The 24,916-nt window shown below is 38.0% G+C and overlaps 1 protein-coding gene across 7 annotated transcripts in view; it reads left to right on the top strand.

Annotated features, from left to right (window-relative positions):
* Positions 1–24,916, top strand: part of LSM14A (LSM14A mRNA processing body assembly factor) — a 56,409-nt gene that overhangs the window by 5,776 nt on the left and 25,717 nt on the right. For all 7 annotated transcript variants that reach the window (XM_082676489.1, XM_082676491.1, XM_082676485.1 and 4 more), the window contains exons 2-3: positions 19,590–19,753; positions 22,433–22,562. In XM_082676489.1, coding sequence (XP_082532615.1) covers positions 19,590–19,753; positions 22,433–22,562 — 294 coding nt within the window. The remainder of the gene's footprint in view (positions 1–19,589; positions 19,754–22,432; positions 22,563–24,916) is intronic.

Below are 24,916 nucleotides of genomic sequence, written 5' to 3'. Positions count from 1 at the left end.
TATTACTCCATGATAGAAGGTGTTTTCTATGGAAACAATTTACCTTTTATTTATGATGCTTTAAAGTAATACTTCAGTTAGCCATTTTAAAAACTGGATATCCTTGAAGTACGTTTTTTTAATGGATAAAGTGTGAGTTAGTCTGTAAAATATTTTATTCACAAGGATTTTATTCTAGTTTTGTGAGGTGTTCGTTTCTGAAAGAAAATGTGACCCAAAAGGCCAGTTGGAATACTTAGTAGCTCTTTGACCTTGGACAAGTAATTTAACGTTAGCTTTAACTTCCATCTTTTAAATAAGGATAATAACGCCCATCTTTCAGAGTCATTCTCAGAATTAAATGAGATAATATCAAAAGTTAACTGTTGGGCTTCCCTGGTGGCGCAGTGGTTGAGAGTCCGCCTGCTGATGCAGGGGACACGGGTTCGTGCCCCGGTCTGGGAATATCCCACATGCCGCAAAGCGGCTGGGCCCGTGAGCCATGGCCACTGAGCCTGCGCGTCCGGAGCCTGTGAGGCCACAGCAGTGAGAGGCCCGCATACCGCAAAAAAAAAAAAAAAAAGTTAACTGTTTTATTGTAGGTGCTTAACAGAGAGTAGCTATCTCAGTGTTATTTCCAACCACTGTCTCCATCTTTGTTTAGGTACCCGAACTCCATCAGTCATTCAGATCTATTGTAGTCTATAGTCTGTTGATCTTACTACCTTTCACTGCCCCACACTCCCCTCATAACTTTACTTCCTGCTTTAATTCCACAAGGAGTTGTTACAGTCAGTACAGAGCATATACTGTCAATCCCCCTTTCCCTCTCCCACTTTCTTGTACAAGTGTCAACACAGACATGCTGGCCAATTTCACTGTACGTTTATGTTCACTAAGCCCAGCGGTCATGGCTACTTCCCATATATATATACTGTATTTCCATAGTCCATTCGTTCCATTTTTCTGCATGACTATTCCATTCCTTGTTTTCCTCAGACTTCCACCACCTCTTCCCCCATCTTCACTTTCAGCCTGTGAACCTTGCTTCCTATTTAATTGAGAAGAGAACAGCAAACAGAAGAGAATTTTTATCAACTCATCCCACATGTACCTAGTTACCTGCATCTGCCCCAAACCTCTCCTTTTCTCTGGTCAATATAGATAAACTGTTCTCTCTAAGGCCACCCTTCCACTTGTGCAAGATTTCATCCCTTCTTGATGATTCAAAGACATCGCTCTAGCAGTTCTCTACTCTCTCTCTCCTATGTATTCAGTTTTTCTTTTTCTACCAGATCCTTCCTGTCTACTCACAGATATGCTGTTATTTCACCCATCTTAAAAACAGCAACAACAAAAAAGCACTACTCTTAATGCAGTTCTTCTTTGTTATCTACTGCCCCATTTCTCCCCTTCCCTTTGCACCAGAACTCCTTGAAGGAGTTGTCTACATTAAGGTTACCAAAGACTTCCATGTTGCTAAATTCAGTGGTTGGTTCCTATTCTCAGTCTACTTGACTGATCAGCAATATATGGCACAATTGATCTCTTCTTGTAACAGTTTTTTCACTTGATGTTATCCTAGTTTTCTCTAATACCTCACTGGTTGCATCTCAGTCTCCTTTGCTGATTCTTCAACTCCTAAACCTCCAAATGTTGGAGCATGCCAGGGCTTAGTTCGTAACTTCACTCTCTCGTTCTCTCTCTCCTCTCTCTTTTTTCTTTTCTGTTGTTTACAAGTTATTTCCTTATTTTATCATCTGCACTCTTCTCTTGATGACTCTTCTCTTCATGACTTCAAATACTATCTATAGATTTCTGTTATTTCCAACCTGTACTCCTCCTCTGAACTCCTGACTTGTATATCCATCTGCCTCCTTAACATCTCCACCTGGAAGGATGTCTACTAGGCATCTCCCATTCAGCATGTCCCAAACCTGTTTCTCCATCTAATCGAATGACAACTTATTCTTTTAGTTGGTAAGATCAAAAACCTTTGAGTCATCCTTAATTTCTCTGCCTCTCACAGCTCATACGTGTTTCTGATCCTGTCAGCTCTAATTTCAAAATATATGCAGAATTTTACTTCTTACAACCTCTACCGCTTTACTCTGTTCCATTATCTCTCACCAGTCTATTCAGAGACATTCAGGGATTCCTGTTTCTTGTTTACAAGTTGACCTCTTAGTTGACTCTCTTTTTCCCCTAGTATTGCAGGGCAGGGGTGGGGGGATGTGTGGGTGGAAAATTTTCTTAGTGAACCTATCTTTTTGTTGATTACTTGATTGGCTGGCTATATTGTTACAAATTCAGAATTTTTTTTCTATGGAGCTTTGAAGTTATTGGAATGTTGTGTTCTCACATGCTGGTGTTGCTGATGCCAGTCTGATTCTCAGTCACTTTTCTCTCTGGAAGCTTTATTCTTGAGTTAAGAAACGTTGCCACACTGGCATGTTTTTTTCCTGAGTGGTTCTCTGTGGATCTTGTAAATCTTGAAAAAACAATCTTTTTTTTTTTAAATTGGGGTATAGTTGTTTTACAATGCTGTGTTAGTTTCTACTGTACAGTGAAGTGGAGTTCCCTGTGCTATACAGCAGGTTCTTATTATCTATTTTATACATATTAGTGTATGTATGTCAATCCCAATCTCCCCATTCATCCCACCCCTCCAACTGCCGCTTTTCCCCCTTGGTGTCCATACATTTGTTCTCTACATCTGTGTCTCTATTTCTGCCTTGCAAACCGGTTCATCTGTACCATAATAAATTTACTGTAACCTAATAAATTTACTCTCTCTGTCTGACTCTCAGATTAGTTTTTCTTCCACCCTGGTGTTTTTTGTTTTGTTTTTTAATTCCTATTGGATACATTTATTTTTAATTAATTAATTTGCTCTTAGAAATATTTTTATATCTCTGTCTGTGGGTTATATGTTTGGAAGATTAAAATAGAAAAACCAACCACAAGGAAGAATGCCCAACAAAGCAAGCTTAGAGAGTCAAGATTAAATTTAGACTGCAGATTGGACATGCTTCTACTTTTTCTTCCTGTTTATAAGTCCTACTAAAACTACATGAGAAGGCCTTTTTTTAAAGACATAAACCCATAAAGGACAAAGTAGATTTGGAAAGGAGACAACAGCCACAAAATTTTGGAGGCTGAAAACAAATGGATGAGTTTAAATGTCTTCTTAGCAGTACTTAGAAAGCTGCAGCCTAAGTAGGCAGTGGGTAAAGCCACGAAGTAAACCTGATTTGCACCCAAACTCCTAAAAGTCTCAGGAATTGGCATCATTATGTGCAATGGAAACAAGGACTATAGTAATTAGGTAAGATAGAGGTAAAAACTGGAAGATTAACTTGAAATTTGTTTCAACAGTGGTCAGATTTCCAAAGCCCCTTTTGCATTTTACACAACTGGATAGCCATTCCTTTCCAACCCTGGTGCTCTCTGGTGAGGGTAAACTAGAGGTTCTGGAGAAACCTTAGCACATATGGGAGCAGAGATACCTACCACACTAAAGACAGCATGGAGCACATGGGGCATAAGGGAAGCTTGTATCTGCCTGGTGCTTATTATATCCATTCAAGAGAATTACTGAGCGCCTACTATGACTATATGTTAAACACTATGCTAGGTGCTAGTAAACAAAAGAGAGCAACAGAGACAAGGTTCTTGAGGACCCAGCAGCCAAGTTAGGGCCTGACAGATAGTCACAATTAGCCACATGAAGAGGATATCTAGGAAGAAGTGTCCAATCCTTGGTCACAGGGAGTTTGCAGTCTGTCAGGGAAGTGAACAGAGACAACTACAACACAAAGTCCAAGACTTATCCTTACCCACAACACCTTGCAACTCACCTAAGGTAGGACCACACTAGTTGTCATTTAGGTCTTCAGATCAGTCAAGTTCCTTCAGATTTGTGGCCTTTTCACAAGGTTCTCTTGACTGGAATGTTCTTCCTTCTTACATGGCTGTTGAAGAAATGGAACAAAGCAACAGATTGATAATGAAATCACAAACGAAAGAGAAGGACTAACCGCTCTGGAAGGCTCAAGTCCCAAGGAAAATGTGTCAGATGACAGATTCAAGCACTCCGTCCCCTTTTATTTTGCTTCTTTCCACTGCTACATTTACCTTTGTTTATTCCGTTTGTCATTTGAATGACATGCGAACAAGTCTGAGTTTTCTTGGTGGATTGTAAGGAGCCACGGAAAGTTTTTGGCCAATAAAGTGATGTGTCAGAGTCCAGGTTTAGGAAGTTTATGCTGACAGCATTGTGCAAAAATTGGGGGTGCGGGACAATATGAGCGAACAATATTGAGTTCGGTTGGAATATTTTAAGAATTTGGGAAAGAAGAAATACAGACCTAAACTAGTTAAAATAGAGAAGAAAGAGCAGATACATGAGAAATTAGGAGAATGGGTTGGCCTTTAAAGAATTGAACAAGGAACAGGGAGGAATCGAATGGTGGTACCTATAATGGTTCCTATTGACCAAAATTGGGAATGGATCAGGAGGGAATCAGGTTTATACTCCTAGATTCTGCTCCAGTATCACCACCCCTGCAAAGCCTTCCTTGATTACCCTAGTCAGGAAGTGTTCATTGCATCTTCTGTGTTCGTGTTTTACCTTCTATTTTCTTTTTGTGCTTATCAAGCTTTTCTTATCTTTCATTACTAGACCTCAGCATCTTTCCCCCCCTTGTGTCCCTTGTGCATAGCAAATTAACTGTTGATCACATAAAGAATTATTATTTCTGAAAATTCTCCTCGGTCAGAAAATGTGTGGTTGAACTTGACATTTAATAGGAAAAGACAGTATGATAAATTAAGACAGTATTGAGAATATTTTATTCTCTCAGATTAGTAATAATAAGTATAAACAAATTTTCTTTTGCCATCCTGTGCTTTATAGAAATGTTTCAGGATCTACAATTTCAAAGAGGTCCTTATTTATGTGTTTTGCATTATTACTGTTGTTTTGCATCACCATCTAAATTTTCAAATTGCTTTCTGGTTTTACAATTCTCTCTTCATGGCACTCTTTCTAAATTCTTATTCTCACTAGTCGTTATTCCCTTGAGCTCAGTCTGAAATTCTCATGGTTGAGCAAAGATATGTCTGAGTAAATCTGCATGTATTAGTAATCCAACAGGAGGAAGCAAGTGAAGTTGCAAGTAAGACTGAGCAAGGTCTCAAATCTATAATCGTGGAAGATGACATTGGGTTAAAAGAAATGTATGGATCTTACTTCCCCCAAGACTGCAAGGAAGAGGGGAGAAGATGAGTGAAGATAATGAAATGTATTAATGAAAAAGACAAGACCATTTGGAGTCTTTTTAGTCAAACAGGAGTTTACTTTTAGAATTAAGTGATAAGGAGTTGGTTTTAAGAATATGTTTGAAAAGGTGAGAGGAAAGTCATCTGGGCTGTGAACTCTGTTATCTTAGAGTCACCAGTGACTGGCATGTGACAGCGCTGAGGAGATTGAGAATATTGCGGAGAGGTCAGTAGTAATGTCTCTATTAGGGATGACAAGTATATAGTGGGTACAGGAAGAGATTACAGAGGCTGGGGACAGATGTTTTTATTCAGCGCAGTAATATTCCCTAATAGAAGGAAAGTAGTGTGAAGAATAGACCAAAGGAGAAAGTGCAGGTGTGCAGAAGGCGGAGGTTTGTGGTGACAGGCTGTGGTATGATTCAAAGTCCAGGCCTGTGGAATCTTATTTTTTAAAGCTCCCCGCCCAAGTAAAAAAAATCCAGAGCCTGCTTACTACTGTCCTGCTGTCAGGGTCTGTGTAGGGTAGTACATTTTGGAGAGATAGCTTGATGAGTGAAGATATTTTAATATTTAAATAATTAAACCTTGTATTAAACCCTTATATAACAGCTATTCCAAATATATAGTATCTCAAATAGTTTCAGCAAAAGTTTATATATGATACTGGATTTGCACCAAGCACTGTACTTAAGGATAAATATTGGATATTGGATTTGCACCAAGAACTGTACTTAAGGATAAATATCAGAAGGAGAAAAAAAAATACCAAGTGCAGCTTTTAAATCCATGTGCTGTTTTTTCTGTTTGCCCATCCTATTGATGTCCAGCTATTTCTTTTTGCTGTAAATAGTCATTTTCCCATTTTATTCTAAGTAGGTTTATTGTGTAACTTAATTCAATTCCTTTGGTATTAAACAGTGCTCAGCAATTTTGGAAATAGCTTACTTAGTAGCTTTTTCCACTGTAGAATTTATTCAAGAAATATTCAAAATCAAAACTACCATGAGGTATCACCTCACACCAGTCAGAACGGCCATCATCAAAAAACTACAAACAATAAATGCTGGAGAGGGTGTGGAGAACAGGGAACCCTCCTGCACTGTTGGTGGGAATGTAAATTGATACAGCCACTATGGAGAACAGTATGGAGGTTCCTTAAACTAATAATAGAACTACCATACAAACCAGCAATCCCAGTACTGGGCATATACCCTGAGAAAACCATAATTCAAAAAGAGTCATGTACAACAATGTTCATTGCAGCTCTATTTACAATAGCCAGGACCTGGAACCAACCTAAGTGTCCATCGACAGATGAATGGCTAAAGAAGATGTGGCACATATATACAATGGAATATTACTCAGCCACAAAAAGAAACAAAATTGAGTTATTTGTAGTGAGGTGGATGGACCTAGAGTCTGTCCTACAGAGTGAAGTAAGTCAGAAAGAGAAAAACAAATACCGTATGCTAACACATATATATGGAATCTAAAAAAAAAAAAAAAAAGTTATGAAGAACCTAGGGGCAGGATGGGAATAAAGACGGCAGACATAGAGAATGGACTTGAGGACACGGGGCAGGGGGGAAGGGTAAGCTGGGAGGAAGTGAGAGAGTGTCATTGATATATATACACTACCAAATGTAAAATAGATAGCTAGTGGGAAGCAGCTGCATAGCACAGGGAGATCAGCTAGGTGCTTTGTGTCCACCTAGAGGGGTGGGATAGGGAGGGTGGGAGGGAGACGCAAGAGGGAGATTTGGGAATATATGTACACATATAGCCGATTCACTTTGTTATGCAGCAGAAACTAACACACCATTGTAAAGCAATTATACTCCAATAAAGATGTTTAAAAAAAAAAGAAATATTCAAATGTCAGCAATATGTAGGGCACTGTGTTAGATACTGTGGTAGTTAACAAAGATACAGATCTTTGTCCTGAAGATCTTTCACTTTTAGAAGAGGTAGGTATATCCAATGGTAGAATACTGTGTGATTTTTAGAGGAAGAATGTGTTACTTACATCTGGGAATATCACTGGTGGAGTTGTGTGATGGCTAGTGTTGTGTCAATTTGGCTGGGCCACAGTGCCCAGATATTTGGTCAAATATTCTGGACCTTTCTGAAGGTGTTTTTTTAACCAGATTAATATTTAAATTACTGGACTTTAAAGTAAAGCATATTTACTCTCCATGATGTGGGACGTGGGTGGGCCTCATCCAGTCAAGTTGAAGGCCCTAATAGAACAAAGACTGACCTCCTCTGAGCAAGAAGGAATTCTGCCAGCAGACCACCTTTGGACTCAAACACAACTCTTTTCCAGGTCTCCAGCCTGCTGGCCTACTCTGCACATTTGGGATTTTCACATGAGCCCAATTTCTTAAAATAAATCTCTCTGTGTCTGTGTGTGTATACGTGCATCCTGTTGGTTCTGTTTCTCTGGAGAACCATGAGGAATACAAGTAGTATCCAAGCTGAAATTTAGGATAGGTCAGATGTGGGGAGGAGTTTTGGTAGAGGATGGAAAACCTGCTCCGTGTATGGAGAATAATGAGCTTGGTTGGAACTTAAGTTTGGGTAAGTGTCTGGGACCAGGTCTTACAACTGATACTTGACAGGAGTTTTAACTTTAAGACTACATCAGGGGAATTCCCTGGTGGTGCAGTAGTTAAGAATCCGCGTGCCAATGCAGGGAACACGGGTTCGAGCCCTGATCTGGAGAGATCGCACATGCCGCGGAGCAACTAAGCCCATGTGCCACAGCTGCTGAGCGTGCGCTCTAGAGCCCGTGAGCCACAACTACTGAAGCCCATGTGCCTAGAGCCCGTGCTCTGCAACAAGAGAAGCCACCACAGTGAGAAGCCCATGCACTGCAACAAAGAGTAGCCTCTGCTCACCGCAACTAGAGAAAGCCTGCGCGCAGCAATGAAGACCTAACGCAGCCAAAAATAAATAAATTAATTAATTAAAAAATAATATATATTTTTTAAAACGACACTATAAATGTTATTCTAGATTTCCATTTGAACTTAGCCTTAGTTTCGCAACTAACTTTTGGACATTTCTTGAATGATTCAACCTTTTGTTTATTGCTCTCCCATTTTAGTATTCAACAGACTTATTTTTCTTTTTCATCAGTCAGTATTAGAGCCTAATTTATAATTTTTAGTTTGTGTCCAAAAGTTAAGCCTTGGGACTTCCCTGGTGGTCCAGTGGTTAAGACTGCGCCTTCCATTGCAGGGGGTGCAGGTTCAATCCCTGGTCAGGGAGCTAAGATCCCACATGCCTCAGGGGGGCTGAAAATCCAAAACATAAAGCAGAAGCAATATTGTAACAAATTCAGTAAAGACTTAAAAAAAAAAAGTTAAGGCTTTTGGAAAATATTAATGTTATGTTGAGGATGGTAACCATACTTGACTATGGACATATTTATCATTTAAACTTAGAAAGCTTTGGTATTTTATAATGGACGTATTGTATTGGGAATTTGGTCACTATAGCTCTTCCCTGTAGTCATGTACTATGACTATGGGTATGGGTGTTAATATACTGTTAACCAGGTTTGACAGTGTGATATTTGAGCTTGCCTTGATTTAGAGATAGAGATATTTTAGATAAATGATTTTGCCAGAACTTTGACCCTATCTCTTTTTTTAAAAAAGAGTATCATGGTATACATTTTTATTAATAAATCTTTGCTATTTGTAGCCAGAGTGGGGAATTGATTATATTCTTTTAAGACTAATAGAAAAAAAAAGTATTTTCCCTGCTTCCCCCTGTTTTGAACACTGGCCTAAAATTTGGGCTTTTCTAGTTTGGGGAATAAGAAAAACTAGAATACTTATTAAAGCAAGGTAACAACATGATGAAGTTGAGAATATAGAGGACAACCACGCCTAGTTTTAACATTCTCATCCAACTATTATTATCATTTTGTGTATTCTCTTACCAGCTATATTTGTAGGGATGTGTGTGTGTGTGGTTTTTTGTTTTTGTTTTTGTTTTGTCTCACCGTGTGGCATGTGGGATCTTAGTTTCCGTACCAGGAAGACCAGGGCTTGAACCCGTGCCCCCTGCAGTGGAAGTACAGAGTCTTAACCACTGGACTGCCAGTGAAGTCCCGGTGTATGTTATTGATGTGAAATTCATATAACATACAATTAACCATTATAAAGTGTATGATTCAGTGGCATTTAGTTTAGTCACAGTGTTGTGTAACCGCTACCTCTCCTTAATTTCAAAACTTTTTCATCACCTTGGGAAAATACCCCTTACCCATTAAGTAATTCCCTCCCCATTTCCCCGCCTTTCCTCAATAACCACTAATCTGCTTTCTGTCTCTCTGGCTTTTCCCATTCTGGATATATTATATAAAAGGGATTGTATAATAGGTGACTTTTGTGTCTGTCTTCTTTCACTTAGCATAATGCTTTGGAGCTTCTTTCTAGCTGTAACATGTATCAGCATTTTGTTTTTTGGTTTTTTTTTTTTTGCGGTACACGGGCCTCTCACTACCGTGGCCTCTCCCGCTGCGGAGCACAGGCTCCGAACGCGCAGGCTCAGCGGCCATGGCTCACGGGCCCAGCCGCCCCGCGGCATGAACCCGTGTCCCTGTGTCCCCTGCATCAGCAGGCGTACTCCCAACCACTGCGCCACCAGGGAAGCCCTGTATCAGCATTTTGTTCCTTTTTATGGCTGGATAATACTCGTTTGTGTGTATGTGTGTGTGTGTGTGTTGTGTGTGTGTGTGTGTGTGTAAAAAACACAGTTTGTTCATCTGTTGATGGGCATTTGGGTAGTTTCCAACTTTTGACTATTATGAATAATACTACTTGAAACATTCATTTCTGTGTGGACATAGGTTTTTTATATATGAGTGAAATTGCTGAGTCATTTGGTTATTATATGTTTAGTTTTTTGAGGAACCACCAAGCTATTTTCCACAGCAGCTGCACCATTTCACATTTCTACCAGCAGTGTGCAAGGGTTCCTATTTCTCCACATCCTCGTCAATATTTGTTATTTTCTGATTTTATTACTAAAGCCATCCTGGTAGTTGTGAAGTGGTATTTCATGTTGGTTTTGATTTGCATTTCCATAATGATTTATGATATTAAACATCTTTTCATGTCTTGTTGGCTATTTGTATATCTTCTTTTGAGAAGTGTCTCCAAGTTTTTGCTCATTTTTAATTGGATTGTTTGTCTTTAACAATTTGTTGAGTTCTTTATATATTCTACATATTAAACGCTTATATATGACTTACAAACATTTCTCTTATTTCATAGCTTGTCTTTTAATATTCTTAATACTGTTTAAGAAGGGGTTTAATTTTTATGAAGGGTTTAATTTTTATGAAGTCCAATTCATCTGTCTTTTTCTTCTGTCGCTGTTGCTTTTAGTGTCAAATCTAAGAATCCGTTGTCAAATTCAAGGTCATAAAGATTGCTCCTATGTTCTCTTAATATTTTTATAGTTTTGGCTCTTATATTTAGGTCACTGACCCACTAAAAGAAAAATTCTGTGTTTCTCTTCCATTCTAGCTTCCAAATTGTGGGGGGGGGGTTCCCACATCAATCAATTCTCCAACTCCTTGGGCACCAACTGGGTGTCCTACAATTTAACTCAATTCTGACACTGTCTATCTGAAGTTAGCGTCAGATACCACAGGTTAAGGGCTCAGTTCCATAAGACTTCCCCCCACCCACTCCCCACAGCAGTCTCAAGGCCCAGCTTGTGACCTGTATTTTTAACCAACTGGTTATAAATTGGGGGTTGCCACAACCCCTTCCTTGGTTTGATCATTTTCTAGAACAGCACACAGAACTCAGGAAAACAGTTTACTTGTTAGATTACTGGTTTATTATAAAAGGATACAACTCAGGAACAGTCGGATGAAAGAGATGTAGAGGGTAAAATGTGGGAAGTGGTGCCGAGCTTCCGTGCCTTCTATAGGCACATCACCCTCCCAGCACCTCCACATCTTTACCAACCATGGAGCTCTCCAAACCCCATAGTTTACAGATTTTTATGGAGGCTTCATCACATAGGCGTGATCAATTATTAACTCAATCTCAAGTCCCTCTCCCTCCTTAGAGGGTAGGAGGTGAGGCTGAAAGTTTCAAGCTCCTTATCATAGCTTCATCTTTCTGATGTCCAGCCCCCTTCCTGAAGCTATCCAGGAGTTCACCAAGAGTCTCCTCATTAGAGCAAAAGATGCTCTGATATCACCCAGGAAATTCCAAGAGATTTAGGAGCTCTATGTCAGAAGCCAAGGTCAAAGACCAAACATTAGAGCAAAAGATGCTCTTAGTACCTTTATCTCTTAGGAAATTACAGAAGTTTTAGGCACTCTGGCCAGGAGCTAGAGATAAAGACATATATATATATATATATATGTGTATTTCTTATGATATCTTAATATCACACCCACTTAGGGATAATTTTTGTATATGGAGTAAGGTACGATTTCACCCTCATTCTTTCACATTTATCTAGTTGTCCCAGAACTTTTTTATTATTATTATTATTTTTATTATTTTTTTTGCTGTACACGGGCCTTTCACTGTTGTGGCCTCTCCCGTTGAGGAGCACAGGCTCCGGATGCGCAGGCTCAACAGCCATGGCTCACGGGCCCAGCCACTCCGCGGCATGTGGGATCTTCCCGGACTGGGGCACGAACTCATGTCCTCTGCATCGGCAGGCGGACTCTCAACCACTGCGCCACCAGGGAAGCCCAGAACATTTTTTGAAGAGACTGTTCTATTATCCCTGTTGAACAGTCTTGGACCCTTGTCTAAAATTAATTGGTCATAGATATTTGGGTTTATTTCTGGACTCTGTATTCCATCCCATAAATCTATATGTCTGTCATTATGCCAATACCACACTATTTTGACTACTGTAGCTTTGTAGTAGATCTTGAAATCAGGAAGTATGAGTCCTCCAATGTTTTCAAAATTCTTTTGTCTATTCAGGCTCCCTTGAAGTTCCATATAAATTTGAGAGTTAGCTTTTCCATTTCTAGGGGAAGGGGGAAGGCCATTGTAATTTTGATAGAGACTGCACTGAATCTGTAGATCACTTTGGGGAGCATTGTAATCTTAAGTCTTCCAATCCATGAACCTGGGATGACTTTCCATTTATTTAGGTCTTCAGTTTCTTTCAGCAACATTTTGTAATTGTTAGTGTACAAGTTTTTTACCTCCTTGGTTAAATTTATTCTTAGAAATTCCTTTGGATGCTGTTGTAAGTGGGATTGTTTTCTTAGTTTCCTTTTTGGATTGGTCATTGTTGGTAGGTAGAAACACGACTGATTTTTGTGCTGATGTTGTACCTGTAACTTTGCTGACTTCATTTATTAGCTCTAGTAGTTTTTTAAAAAATAGATTTTATGGACTTTTCTATATATGGGAATTGTGTCATCTGCAAAAAGAGTTTTACTTCTTTCTTATTTGGATGCCTTTTATTTCTTTTTCTTGCCTAATTGTGCTGGCTAAGTCTTCTAGTACATTGTTGAATAGCAGTGGTGAAAGTGGACATCCTTGTCTTGTTTCTGTTCTTAGGGGAATGTTTTCTGTCTTTCACCATTGAATGTGATGTTAACTGTGGGTTTTTCATATATGCCCTTTATCATGTAAAGTAAGTTTTCTTCCTTTCCTAGTTTGCTAAGTATTTTTACCATGAAAGGGTGTTAAATTTAACAACCGCTTTTCCTGCATCTATTGCAGTAAACCTGTGGGGTTCCCCCCTACCTTGGTCTATTAATGTGGCATATTACATTGAATTTTTTTGTGTGTTAAACCACCCTTGCATTCTTAGAATAAAATCCCAGTTGGTCATGGTTTATAGTCCTTTTAATGTACTGTTGAATTCAGTCTGCCAGTATTTTGTTGAGGGTTTTTGTGTCTGTATTCATAAGAGATATTGGTCTGTAGTTTTCTTACAGTATCTTTGTCTGTCCTTGGTGTCAGGGTAATGCTGGCCTAATAGAATGTGTTAGGAAGTGTTCCCTTTTCTTCTGTTTCTTTGGAGAGGTTTGAGTAGGATTGATGTTAAAATGTTTAGTAAAATTCACCAGTGAAACTGGACCTGGTTCTTTGGAGGTTTTTGATTACTGGTCCAGTCTCTTGTTGGACCTGTTAAAGATCTGTTGAGATTTTCTATTTCTTCTTGAGTCAGTTTTGGTAATTTGTATGTTTCTGGGAATTTTTCTTTTTTGTCTAGTTTATCTATTTTGTTGGCATACGTTGTCTGTAGTATTCTCTGAGTCTTTTAATCTCTATAAAGTTGGTAGTAATGTCCTTGCTTTCATCTGATTTTAGTTATTTACATCTGCTCATCTTTTTCTTTAGTCAGTCTAGTCTAGCTAAAGGTTTGTCTATTTTGTTGATCTTTTCAAAGAACCAATTTTTGGCTTTGATGATTCTGTTTTTCTGTTCTCTATGTTGTTCATCTCATCCCTAATCCAGTATAATTTCCTTCCTTCCTTCTGCTGGATTTGGGTTTAGTTTGTTCTTTTTCTAGTTTCTTAATAAAGATCATTTGAGATTCTTTTAGTGTAGCATTTATAAATTTCCTGCTTGAGTATGGCATTCTCTACATCCCCTGATTTTGGCAGGTGGTATTTTCTTTTCCAATTGTCTTCAGATTTTTCTTAATTTCCCTAGTGATTTCTTCTTTGACTTATTGGTTCTTTAAGAGTCAGTTTAATTTACACGTACTTGTGAATTTTCCAGTTTCCCTTCTATTATTAATTTCTAGCTTCATTCCACTGTGGTCAGAGAATACTTCATAAAATTCAATCCTTTTCAATATATTGAGAGTTGGTTTTGGCCTAAAATTTGGTCTGTCCTGAAAAATGTTCCATGTGCAATTTAGAATAATGTACATTCTGCTGTTGTTGAGGGGGGAAAGGATATGCTAACTCTTCTAAATGCCTTCACCAGCACTACTAGAGAAGCCACTTGTGCCCTGCCCTTGAGGGTTGAAACAATGGCCAGCCTCTGTGCTGGGCCCTCAGTGAATTTTCAGGCAGATCATGTCATACAACCCTAATTTTTTGGAGGACAGGATCCCTGTTGCCCACCTGGCATCAGCAAGCTGCACCAGAAACATGGGCCACTGTCCCCACAGCTGCCCTTGACAGAGATGGGAGATGATGAATGGTAATAGCCAGCCACTCTGCAAAATGCCAGAATTCACCAAAGGTTACTGGCCTCTTTCTTCATTAGGTGCTCCCTTGGATGCTACAGGCATTTGACTAGATTCCATAGTTCCACAAAGGTTAATTCAGACTGTTTGCCAGCCCAACAGTTGTTTGGGTGGAGGGACCAATTCCTGGATCTTCCTACTCTACCATCTTCCATGATGTCACTCACATATATGTTTTAATTTCAGATAGTTGTAATCTTTTGAAAATAATAGTTTTATAATCTGCCTCATACATAGCATGTTTAATGTTACTGTATATTTACCTAATATACAATATATTATTGTATATCAAATATATTATTTGATGTAACAAATAATATAGCAGTTTATTTTGAAAAAAAGTGGACAGAGTTGTAGAACTCTAAGTAAGAAATTACATTTGATAAATAATGTTATATTTTGACCTCCTTCTTTAGGTACCTTTTCACCAGCACTTGCCCAGTAATTTCCAAACTGGCCCTCTGCTTCCTTTTTGATTTTATTTTCCAAGTTACAGAAGAAAATATACTGGAGGATAGTGGTTGCCAGGGGCTACGGATAGGAGGAAATGATACACTGTGGTTCAGTGGGTATAAAGTTTCCGTTAAGCAAGGTGGTAAAGTTGTAGAGCTCTGTTTATAATTAACAATACTGTGATGTACACTTAAAATTTTGTTAAGAGGGTAGATCTCATGTTATGTATTCTTAACCACAATTAAGAAAAATAGGGAATTCCCTGGCAGTCCAGTGGTTAGTTAGGACTTGGCGCTTCACTGCTGGGGCCCAGGTTCAATCCCTGGTCCGGGACCTAAGATCCTGCAAGCCAAGTGGTGTGGCCAAAAAAAAAAAGAAAAGAAGAAAAAGAAAATGAATGGAAATGATAGCGTTAACAAAAATGCTGGTGAAGTATACCTAACAATGAAGTCATCTACCAGCTTGAAAGAAAAAAATGTAAGGTAGCCTGATGGAAGAAAGTATAAAAAAGTGTTGAATCTGCTGTTGGAGACAATGAAAGAGTGCATCAGGATCAGGGAGAACCATGCAGAACCATGCAATAAGCACTTATAAGACTGATTACATAGCCAAATTGAGCCAAGAGGAAACTTGGGGTGATTGGGCATCATATACTGTTACTCTGTGGCTTTCTGTGTTTAGCTGCTGCCCCCTAAAGTGCAATAAATAAATAAAAATAACAGGTTAAAAAACTTAGGGATGAAACAATGTGATTTTTGACTGTACTGACATAATTCCCTTACTAACCAGTTGCACATGAGCTAATTCATGTATTGAAATGTTTTGTAGCAGAATAGTACTAGTAATTTTCTACCTTTTCTGTGTTTGTCCGGCCTTCTCTCTTTCTATTCTCAATGTCCAGGTTTCAACCTTCACCACCTCTCATTTGTTGTTATCTTCCAGACATGTGTTCCCTTCTGATTGCTCTTCTAATTAACTTATTCTTTATAATGCTACAAGAACTGTCTGTTGAAAACATTAAATCTGATCAAATCGGTTTCCATCATTAGAGCCTGTTTCTCAAACTCATGGTCTCTGTTTTCACACTTTTTCATTTTCCCTCTTTTGCTGTATGGTAGCTTTTTTTTTTTAAGGGAACTTTTATTTTTATTTATTTATTTTTGGCTGCATTGATCTTTGTTGCTGCGCTGGCTTTCTCTAGTTGCGGTGAGCGGGGGCTACTCTTCATTGCGATGCGTGGGCTTCTCATAGCAGTGGATTCTCTTGTTGAGGAGCACGGACTCTAGGCACGCGGGCTGCAGTTGTTGTGGCACGAGGGCTCAGTAGTTGTGGCTTGCGGGCTCTAGAGCTCAGGCTCAGTAGTTGTGGCGCATGGGTTTAGTTGTTCCGCGGCATGTGGGATCTTCCTGGACCAGGGCTCGAACCCGTGTCCCCTGCATTGGCGGCAGATTCTTAACCACTGCACCACCAGGGAAGCCCGGTAACGGTTTTCTTCATACCATATTTTGGAAAGTATGCCTTTAGTTTTCAACTCTATTGTTGGTTACCTTTAGGACTGCAAATAACAAATTTTTAAGCCTACATATGTTAATTTATCAACTTCCCCCCAAATTTTATGAGATGACTCCTACTATAAAAGATGAGTATTAATTTATAAATTTCCTTTTGTGTTTCCTCTGCTTCTTGTCATTTTCATCTCCCAATTTTTGTTAGAATACTGTGTGAAATAGGTACCATCCTAATTTTTGCAACACTTTGTAACTTTGTAGTCTTTTTCAGAACTATTAAATTTACATTCTATTCTAGCGCCTTAGTAAATTGTCACATATATTTATGTGCTTAAATGGATTTGTTGTCCATCTCTTATTTTTTGATGGCACTGTTTCTGTGAGTTCTTTATTTTGATGTAGCAAAGGATAAGTCTGTATGGCTTATAGTGCACTAATTTTTTTTTTCCTGGAAGTACAGTGAAACTTGATCAAATTTAGGTCTTTATGTCAGGATGCTTGTTATATCTTTAGTTATATTTTCTCTTATTTGTTCTGTTGTCTTTCTCAGAGACTGTTCTGCTTATTGTTGATATGTTTTATTAGTTCTGCTGTTATATTTGCCTTGTCTATTTTTTCTTTCCTTAACTATGCTACCTTTTCTTTTCAGTATCATTTTGATCATAAGAGTTTTATTTTTCTTGAGAATGTAAAGCAGTTCTTTCTGAAATTTTCTTCTGTTTCCTGTGATAAATATTAATCCTGAATGGATTTTTCATCTTTCTTTTGACTACATGGGTATAGTTTGAATGGTTTTGTTATGCCTTAGAAAGCCTAGTAGAGCGTCTCTTTGGTTTTGTAAATAGATGGAAGACCTTTAACCCCACCCCACCTGCCTGCAGCTTCAGGATGAGCTAATCTGTTACTTTGGAGGTCTGGGACTTTATAAAGCATTGTATGGTGGCGATAGTGGTGGTGCTAAGTTTAGGAGTGAGATTGGCCTACTTGTAATTTTATTAGTTTTGCTTTTTCTAATTCTTTTTGGCCTTCCTTTTGGTTAAAGGACAAGATGTAGGACCTTGTCACTTGCTCCCGCCCTGATAAAGTATTGTTCGGCCACCAGAGGAAGGGATGCTTCAGCTAGGACGTCCTACATCTTTTCCTTTATCACATCTGTGTCCCCGTCCACCAGGTTGGAGGGTGCCTGGGAAAATTTCTCAGCATGCTACATGTGGATTCTGGACTTGGTCTTCTGGTTTGTACTAACTTATTCAGTATCTGAATGATAGTTTTTAATAAAGCTTTATGGTATAGGTTTGAGGTATTTTCCTGGTTTAAGGAGATTTAAACTTTTTAATTTTCTTTAGTTTTTAGGGAGGCATATTCTGCAAACCTACAACCATGCCATCATCTTTCCTGGAAGTCTCATAAGTACTAGAAAGAATTTTTAGGATTTAAAAAAAGGCATTATTTAAACTGAAATCTTTATTTTCTATCTCGCTATGGATCAATTCTGCAGAAAAATGCATACATTCAAAACTTTGCACAATGTTAAGGTGTTTACTTCCTCTAGGACACTCTTTAAATGAATAATATCTGATATTGAAAACTTTCTTATTTGGAGTTTCTATAGGGATATCAACATCAGAAGTCTCCTAAGATAGTGAACCTGAAACTTTAGTATTCATAAGAAACTCTTGAGGAATTGGTTTAAAATGCAGATTTCTATACCCTCTTCCCAGAAGATTTGAGTCAGTGGATTTGAGGATCTTTCTAGCTTACCCTGATGCAGGTGGTCCACAGTTCACCTTTGAGTAATGCTATCTTAAGTGTTAAAATAATCAGATTTAATTATGAGATAGATATTTTAGGTAACTAGGGCATTTCAGGCTATCCCATGGAGCTGAATAGTTTGACAGCTGCTTTCCTTGGCTTCTAGAGGACGTACTATTCACCAAGATGGATATTCTTTCCATTTTCTTCTCTTAAACCCAAAGCTCAATTTCCAAAACTTTGGGATTTTTGTAGATTGGGAAAATCTTCACATCTTCACTTACTACACACACACACACACACACACACACACACACACACACACTCACACACACACACACACACACACGAAATGCTGCCAGTTTTTTATTTTGCTGAATGACGGCATTAAAAATAAATAACAATGAAGGACATTTTTAACACCTCCTCTTATCACAACCACCAAAGATATAAGTAAATAAAAATGTAGGAAGAACACAACCTCATAATACCGATAGTCTTGTTTGTTTTTTTTAAAGATAACTTTTTTTTTTTTTTTGCTGTGTTGGGTCTTTGTCGCTGCGCGCGGGCTCCCTCTAGTTGCAGTGAGCGGGGGCTACTCTTCGTTGCCGTGCGTGGGCTTCTCATTGCGGTGGCTTCTCTTGTGGAGCACGGGCTCTAGGCACGCGGGCTTCAGTAGTTGTGGCTCACGGGCTGTAGAGCACAGGCTCGGTAGTTGTGGTGCACGGGCTTAGTTGCTGAGCAGCATGTGGGATCTTCCAGGACCAGGGCTCGAACCCGTGTCCCCTGCATTGGCAGGCAGATTCTTTTTTTTTTTAATATATAAATTTATTTATTTTATTTATTTGTTTTTGGCCGCATTAGGTCTTCATTGCTCTGTGCAGACTTTCTAGTTGCGGCGAGCGGGGGCTACTCTTTGTTGCGGTGCGCAGGCTTCTCATTGCAGTGGCTTCTCTTGTGGAGCATGGGCTCTAGACGTGCAGGCTTCAGTAGTTGTGGCACGTGGGCTCAGTAGTTGTGACTCGCAGGCTCTAGAGCGCAGGCTCAGTAGTTATGGCGCACGGACTTAGTTGCTCTGCAGCATGTGGGATCTTCCCGGACCAGGGCTCAAACCCGTGTCCCTTGCATTGGCAGGCGGATTCTTAACCACTGCGCCACCAGGGAAGCCCCGCCGCCCCGCCAATAGTCTTTTAAATTGAACACATTTAGCTCTATGCAAAACCCACTCTGTTTTCCACTTAAGAAAAAAAATTTACTTAGCTACAAATTAATGAATACTTTCTTATGGATGGCATTTAAGAACTGCTCTTTAGTACTTGAAACAGTGCATTGTAAGAGGCACTAGCTGAATACAGTGAGTAGACATGTATCTCATATCCTCTGTTTTCTCACCAGTTCGGTCCTTTGGTACAGAAGACAGACCAACAGATCGTCCAATACCACCTCGAGATGAAGTCTTTGAATACATTATATTCCGTGGGAGTGATATTAAAGACCTCACTGTTTGTGAGCCACCAAAACCACAATGTTCTTTGCCTCAGGACCCAGCTATCGTTCAGGTAACATAGTAAATTGGTCTTGGAGTTCAAGTAAATTTCATGCACATAACTAGCCTTGGATTTTGCCTCTCCTTGTTTTTGTTTTTTAAATTTTCTCGATTAAATGTTCATATAAGCTTATTACCGTTTTCTAGTTACCTGGATACCCAAAATAACTGGATAATGTTCTCACCCAGGTTTTTCTCTTTAGATAATAAGTTGGGGCTAAATAGATTAAGAAATAGCTGAGGAATTAATTTTTATCATAAGATACTTTCTGATTTCAACAATGGTTAAAATAGCTAACATTTATTGAGATCTGACTTTATAAGAAGCACTATTCAAAGCACTGCACATATAATAGGACAATCCTCACAACACCCTCTCATCTTGGTACTATAGTTATTCTCATTTTTATAATCCTCATTTTTATAAGTGAGGAAATTGAAGTAGACCCATAATTTGAACAGACCCAGGAATTCTGGCTCTAGAATCCAGGATCCATGCCACTATACTATTCACATGTGGATCATATTACAAACCAGGGTGGTGATGGCTACTCTTAGGTAAGATGACTAAGTTTAATGAAAAAAATGCTAAATCACATTATATATGATATGTTTGTTACATAGTATACATGCAATGCAAAAATATAAAAGGATTTTAACACGTACAGATACGTTGTTCAATTCCCAAATGAAGTATTAAAGAAGACGATCCTAAGTATTCTCATTAAGAGAAGGTTTTTTTTAATGAGTTAATTTATTTATTTGGTTTTATTCTTGTCTGTGTTGGGTCTTCGTTGCTGTGCGCGGGCTTTCTCTAGTTGCGGCGAGCGGGGGCTACTCTTCGTTACGGTGCACGGGCTTCTCATTGTTGTGGCTTCTCTTGTTGCAGAGCACGGGCTGTAGGTGCACAGGCTTCAGTAGTTGTGGCGCATGAGCTTAGTTGCTCCATGGCATGTGGGATCTTCCCGGACCAGGGATTGAACCCATGTCCCCTGCATTGGCAGGCGGATTCTTAACGACTGTGCCACCAGGGAAGCCCGAGGAATTATAAAATTTGTGTATTTTATTTAAAACAGAAACACATGATGTCTAAAAGATTGTAAATTATGAATTAAAGAAGATGTTCATTATAGTACCTGTTTATATGTTAATTGGAAGCACATAGAAGCTCTGAATTTCTACTATAGCAGCAGAGGAAGCAGGTTAACATGAGTGTTTTTAGTTCCTGGCATAGATGATTAAAAACTTTGTGGCCCCCATGTGGTTTTTCTGCTGAATCCATTTTCTTCTCAAGTTTTTTTCTTGTCAAAAGTCTTTGGTCATTTGCAGTAAAATATGCTTATTGGGTTTTTTTAACTTCCTCTTTTTTATGCTGTGACTGATAAAAATCTTAGGTTTTCACAAAACTGACTATTAAAATATATATTATCTTGCATAGAATGTGCCTTCCAGCTATTAAAAGGAAATACCTAATGAACTCTTCTAAAGAAAATATTAAGTACTATATAAAATTAAAATGGGGAAAAAAAGAGAAAGTACCTTTTAACATTTACTTACTATTTTTCTGAGTATAAGATAAGCCTTTTAAGAAATAAAAAATTTGGTTCTTGCAACATAAACTGGAGAAATTCTCTACTCTTACCTATCCCCTGCTTTTTAAGTCTTACTTTTGACGAATTAAGTCTGAAAGAATCCTGAGAAAGTGCAAACTTCTTAAATGGAGGGAGAGGAGACACATTCTCATAGAAATAGCTGCCTACACCAAAGAGCGATGTTATCGGACTCTCATATCTTTTGATAACTCTCCAGAGAACAACTTATTTCATCAGTCAGTTTTATGGAATGACAATAACCTAGAGAGCACAATTCAAAATGATTTTTAAAAACTTCTTCCAACCACTGTAAATTTTGGCTTTTGATCTTTTGATTCATTCGTTCAGTAGTATTTATTGAATACCTGCCATGTGTCTGATACTAGCAGCAAACATACAGATAGGGTTCTGCCATCAGTGAACTCGTATCCTAGTGGCTGTTAGTACACTTCATATTTATATTATCAAACATTTTATGTTAAGATAAATTAATGTATATATATACATATTAATATATTTATATATATGTATTTTAGGTTTAGTAAGAAGCTTTTTATAAAGTGCTCTTTAACGTAATAATAACTATTTAAAAGTGTAAGTAGTAAGTGGTTTTGTACAGGATAGTTTGTTTCTGCATTTCTTTCCCATAAATTTAATAGTATACCTCAAGTGATTGAAAATAAGAGTAAAATCAAAAGTGAGATGTCTTACTTATGTCACCACCAGACTGAAACTTAGTACTATAACGAAATTTGATTTTTCTCATATTTTTTCTTTAAGCAAAGTTAGTTTACTTATTCGGGTAACTTTTCTTCGGTTCTTTCCTAAATCTGTTGTAAAACTGAACTCAGAGGAGGAGTTCATTGTAGAAAAAAGCATTTATAAATCACATTGCGTACAATTGACACATGTATATAAATTCTGCAATCAGGTTATTCAGCTGTTTTAACATTAAATGCATGTTGCAAGTTGCTATAATTGCTTTTGTGTCTAGTAGTTGTAATTTAATAGTTTTCTTTAAAATGTAAATATCTGAATTTCTTTCCATTATGTACATATTGTTTAGAGCCTGGAAAATTAACCCATGATCTCTTCTTCAGTCTTCACTAGGCTCATCTACTTCTTCATTCCAGTCAGTGGGCTCCTATGGACCTTTCGGCAGGATGCCAACATACAGTCAATTCAGTCCAAGTTCATTAGTCGGGCAGCAGTTTGGGGCTGTTGGTGTTGGTATGTTGTGCTTTTTTCCTTTTTTTCTTTCTTTTTTGTATATTTCCCTGTCTTTACCACAAAGATATATAAAACCACAAATTTTCAGACATATTGTTTGGTGTTCCTTTTGTAGCCTATTATTTTAAAGACTTTATTTTAATGTCCTTAATGATTAGTGGTTCTATAAAGGCCATCTCTTAGAATGCTAACATTAAAAAAAAATCTAGATATATCCAATTACCAAATTTTATTGAATGTTATTTTAAATTTACATAAGATATATCCATTTAAAATAAGCATTTTTTCCAACATTGTGGGTTTTCAAAAAGGGAAGTAGAGATAATGCCATTATTAGGGAGCAATATCAATATATAACACTATAAGGAGAAAATATAGGAGGGCTAGGCTAGTAACAGTCCTGTTTATGATTGGAGAACAAAGGTTATCATGTACAAAAACTAGGTATAATCAGACCAGATTTTTTTGTGTTTATTTTTATAGTTGTGCATTTTAGCTCTTAAGTACACCTTTATTGAAATTTCCACAATAAAGAAGAGTTTTAACTCTCAAACTCTAGCCCTTAATCTTTTTTAATTCCATTGAAATAATCACTTATCAGTTTATTTCACTGATCACAAATCCAGTTTCAGGTTTATCTTGAAACTCATTAGTATGTTAACAGGTTTTGTTAAAATTAATTCCTTTCTATGAATATTTTTTATATAGTTGTGACTTTCCAAGTATGTAAATGTTTTACTTATTCACAAAATAAAAAACAATGGGAAAAAAGTAAATCCAAAAATTGAATGAATACAAACAGAAACAACTATATCAGATAACATAACCACACAGAAATAAGAATTCAAGTAAATTTTTACACTCTTAGTAAGATATATTGTAGGAATAAATACAACTATTAAAAAAAACTTGACTTAGGGTTTATTATTGGTAGTGGTATTGGTGGTGTTAATTTTGAAACTATTTTGTATGTGTTATAGGATAGGGCAAATGAGTAATATATTGATGTTGTTGAGAAATGGTATTCTTACCTTGGAGAAGGGAGATATAAATATGGAATGGGGAAAGGTAAAGAAGAACGCTATGGTGGTGAATGTGAATTGGAGGTATAGGTGTGAACTCATTTTTTAAAAACTGGTTGTTTCCTGACTCTGTTCATAGAAAGGGCCTGGAAGCAGTGATACCCAGTAGCAAAGAACGTGTATAAACCCAGTTCTTGCTTTCTAAATACCTCTCCCCACTAAAAGGGATCTAGGCCCCTTTTAAAAAGAAGAGGAAAAAGAGGAAACAATGCTTTTAGAATAACACTAGCTAATAAATAGAAAGAGTGGTGGACATAGAAAATCACCATTTTGTAATCTCTAGTGAAATAATTAACAAGGATTATCAGTGGATGCTAAAATCATTGGGTGAATGGTGTTGGAACAGGATATTTAAATGATCTTAAAAGTATCATCCCCCAGTTTACTTATTAATTCCAAAGGGAGAAAATGTGCCTTTATAATGGAGAGATCTGATGGTCACCATCTTAATTAAGTCGTCAAGTTTGGCATTGCCATAATTAATGATTATATGTCTGCTGATGTGATGATATGGGGGAAGGGGGGTAAACAACTTCACTTCTGTGGTATTCTTGCTGAAAATGCAGACTCTAATCATGAAGAAATTGAGATATATATTCAGAATGCCAGGCTCTTCAAAGGATTCAATGTTGTAAAGAACAGAGGCAGCGGGACTGGTTTTTTTTTAATTGCATTCGATCTTTATTTTATTTTATTTTAATTAATTAATTTATTATTTATTCTTGGCTGTGTTGGGTCTTTGTTGCTGTGCATGGGCTTTCTTTAGTTGCGGCGAGCGGGGGCTACTCTTCCGTTGTGTTGCGCAGGCTTCTCATTGTAGTAGCTTCTCTTGTTAAGGAGCACGGGCTCTAGGCGAGTGGGCTTTAGAGCGCAGGCTCAGTAGTTGTGGCGCACGGGCTTAGTTGCTCCGTGGTATGTGGGATCTTCCCGGACCACGGCTCGAACCCATATTCCCTGTGTTGGCAGGCGGATTCTTAACCTCTGTGCCACCAGGGAAGTCCTGGGACTGTTTTAGACTTGGGAAGACTGAAGAGACATAGCATCCAAATATAATATGTGATTGGATCGCAAGTTTTAGGAGAAGTTGATAATAAAGAATGTTTTAGGACTACTGAGGAACTTTGAGTAAGGACTAAATGTTGGATGGTGTTATTGTTTATTTTCTTAGATGTGGTAATGGTATTGTGGTTAACCATATAAGAGAATGTCTGTTTTGGGGAGATAATTTTGAAGTATTTAAGGGTGAAGAGGCAAACTGATTGTAGTCTATAT

The sequence above is a fragment of the Grampus griseus genome (genome assembly GCF_964374135.1).
Source record: "Grampus griseus genome assembly, chromosome: 19".
In the NCBI taxonomy this organism is placed as follows: Eukaryota; Metazoa; Chordata; class Mammalia; order Artiodactyla; family Delphinidae; genus Grampus; species Grampus griseus.
Note: the sequence above shows the minus strand (reverse complement) of the source record. Positions and strands in the feature narration are given on the sequence as shown.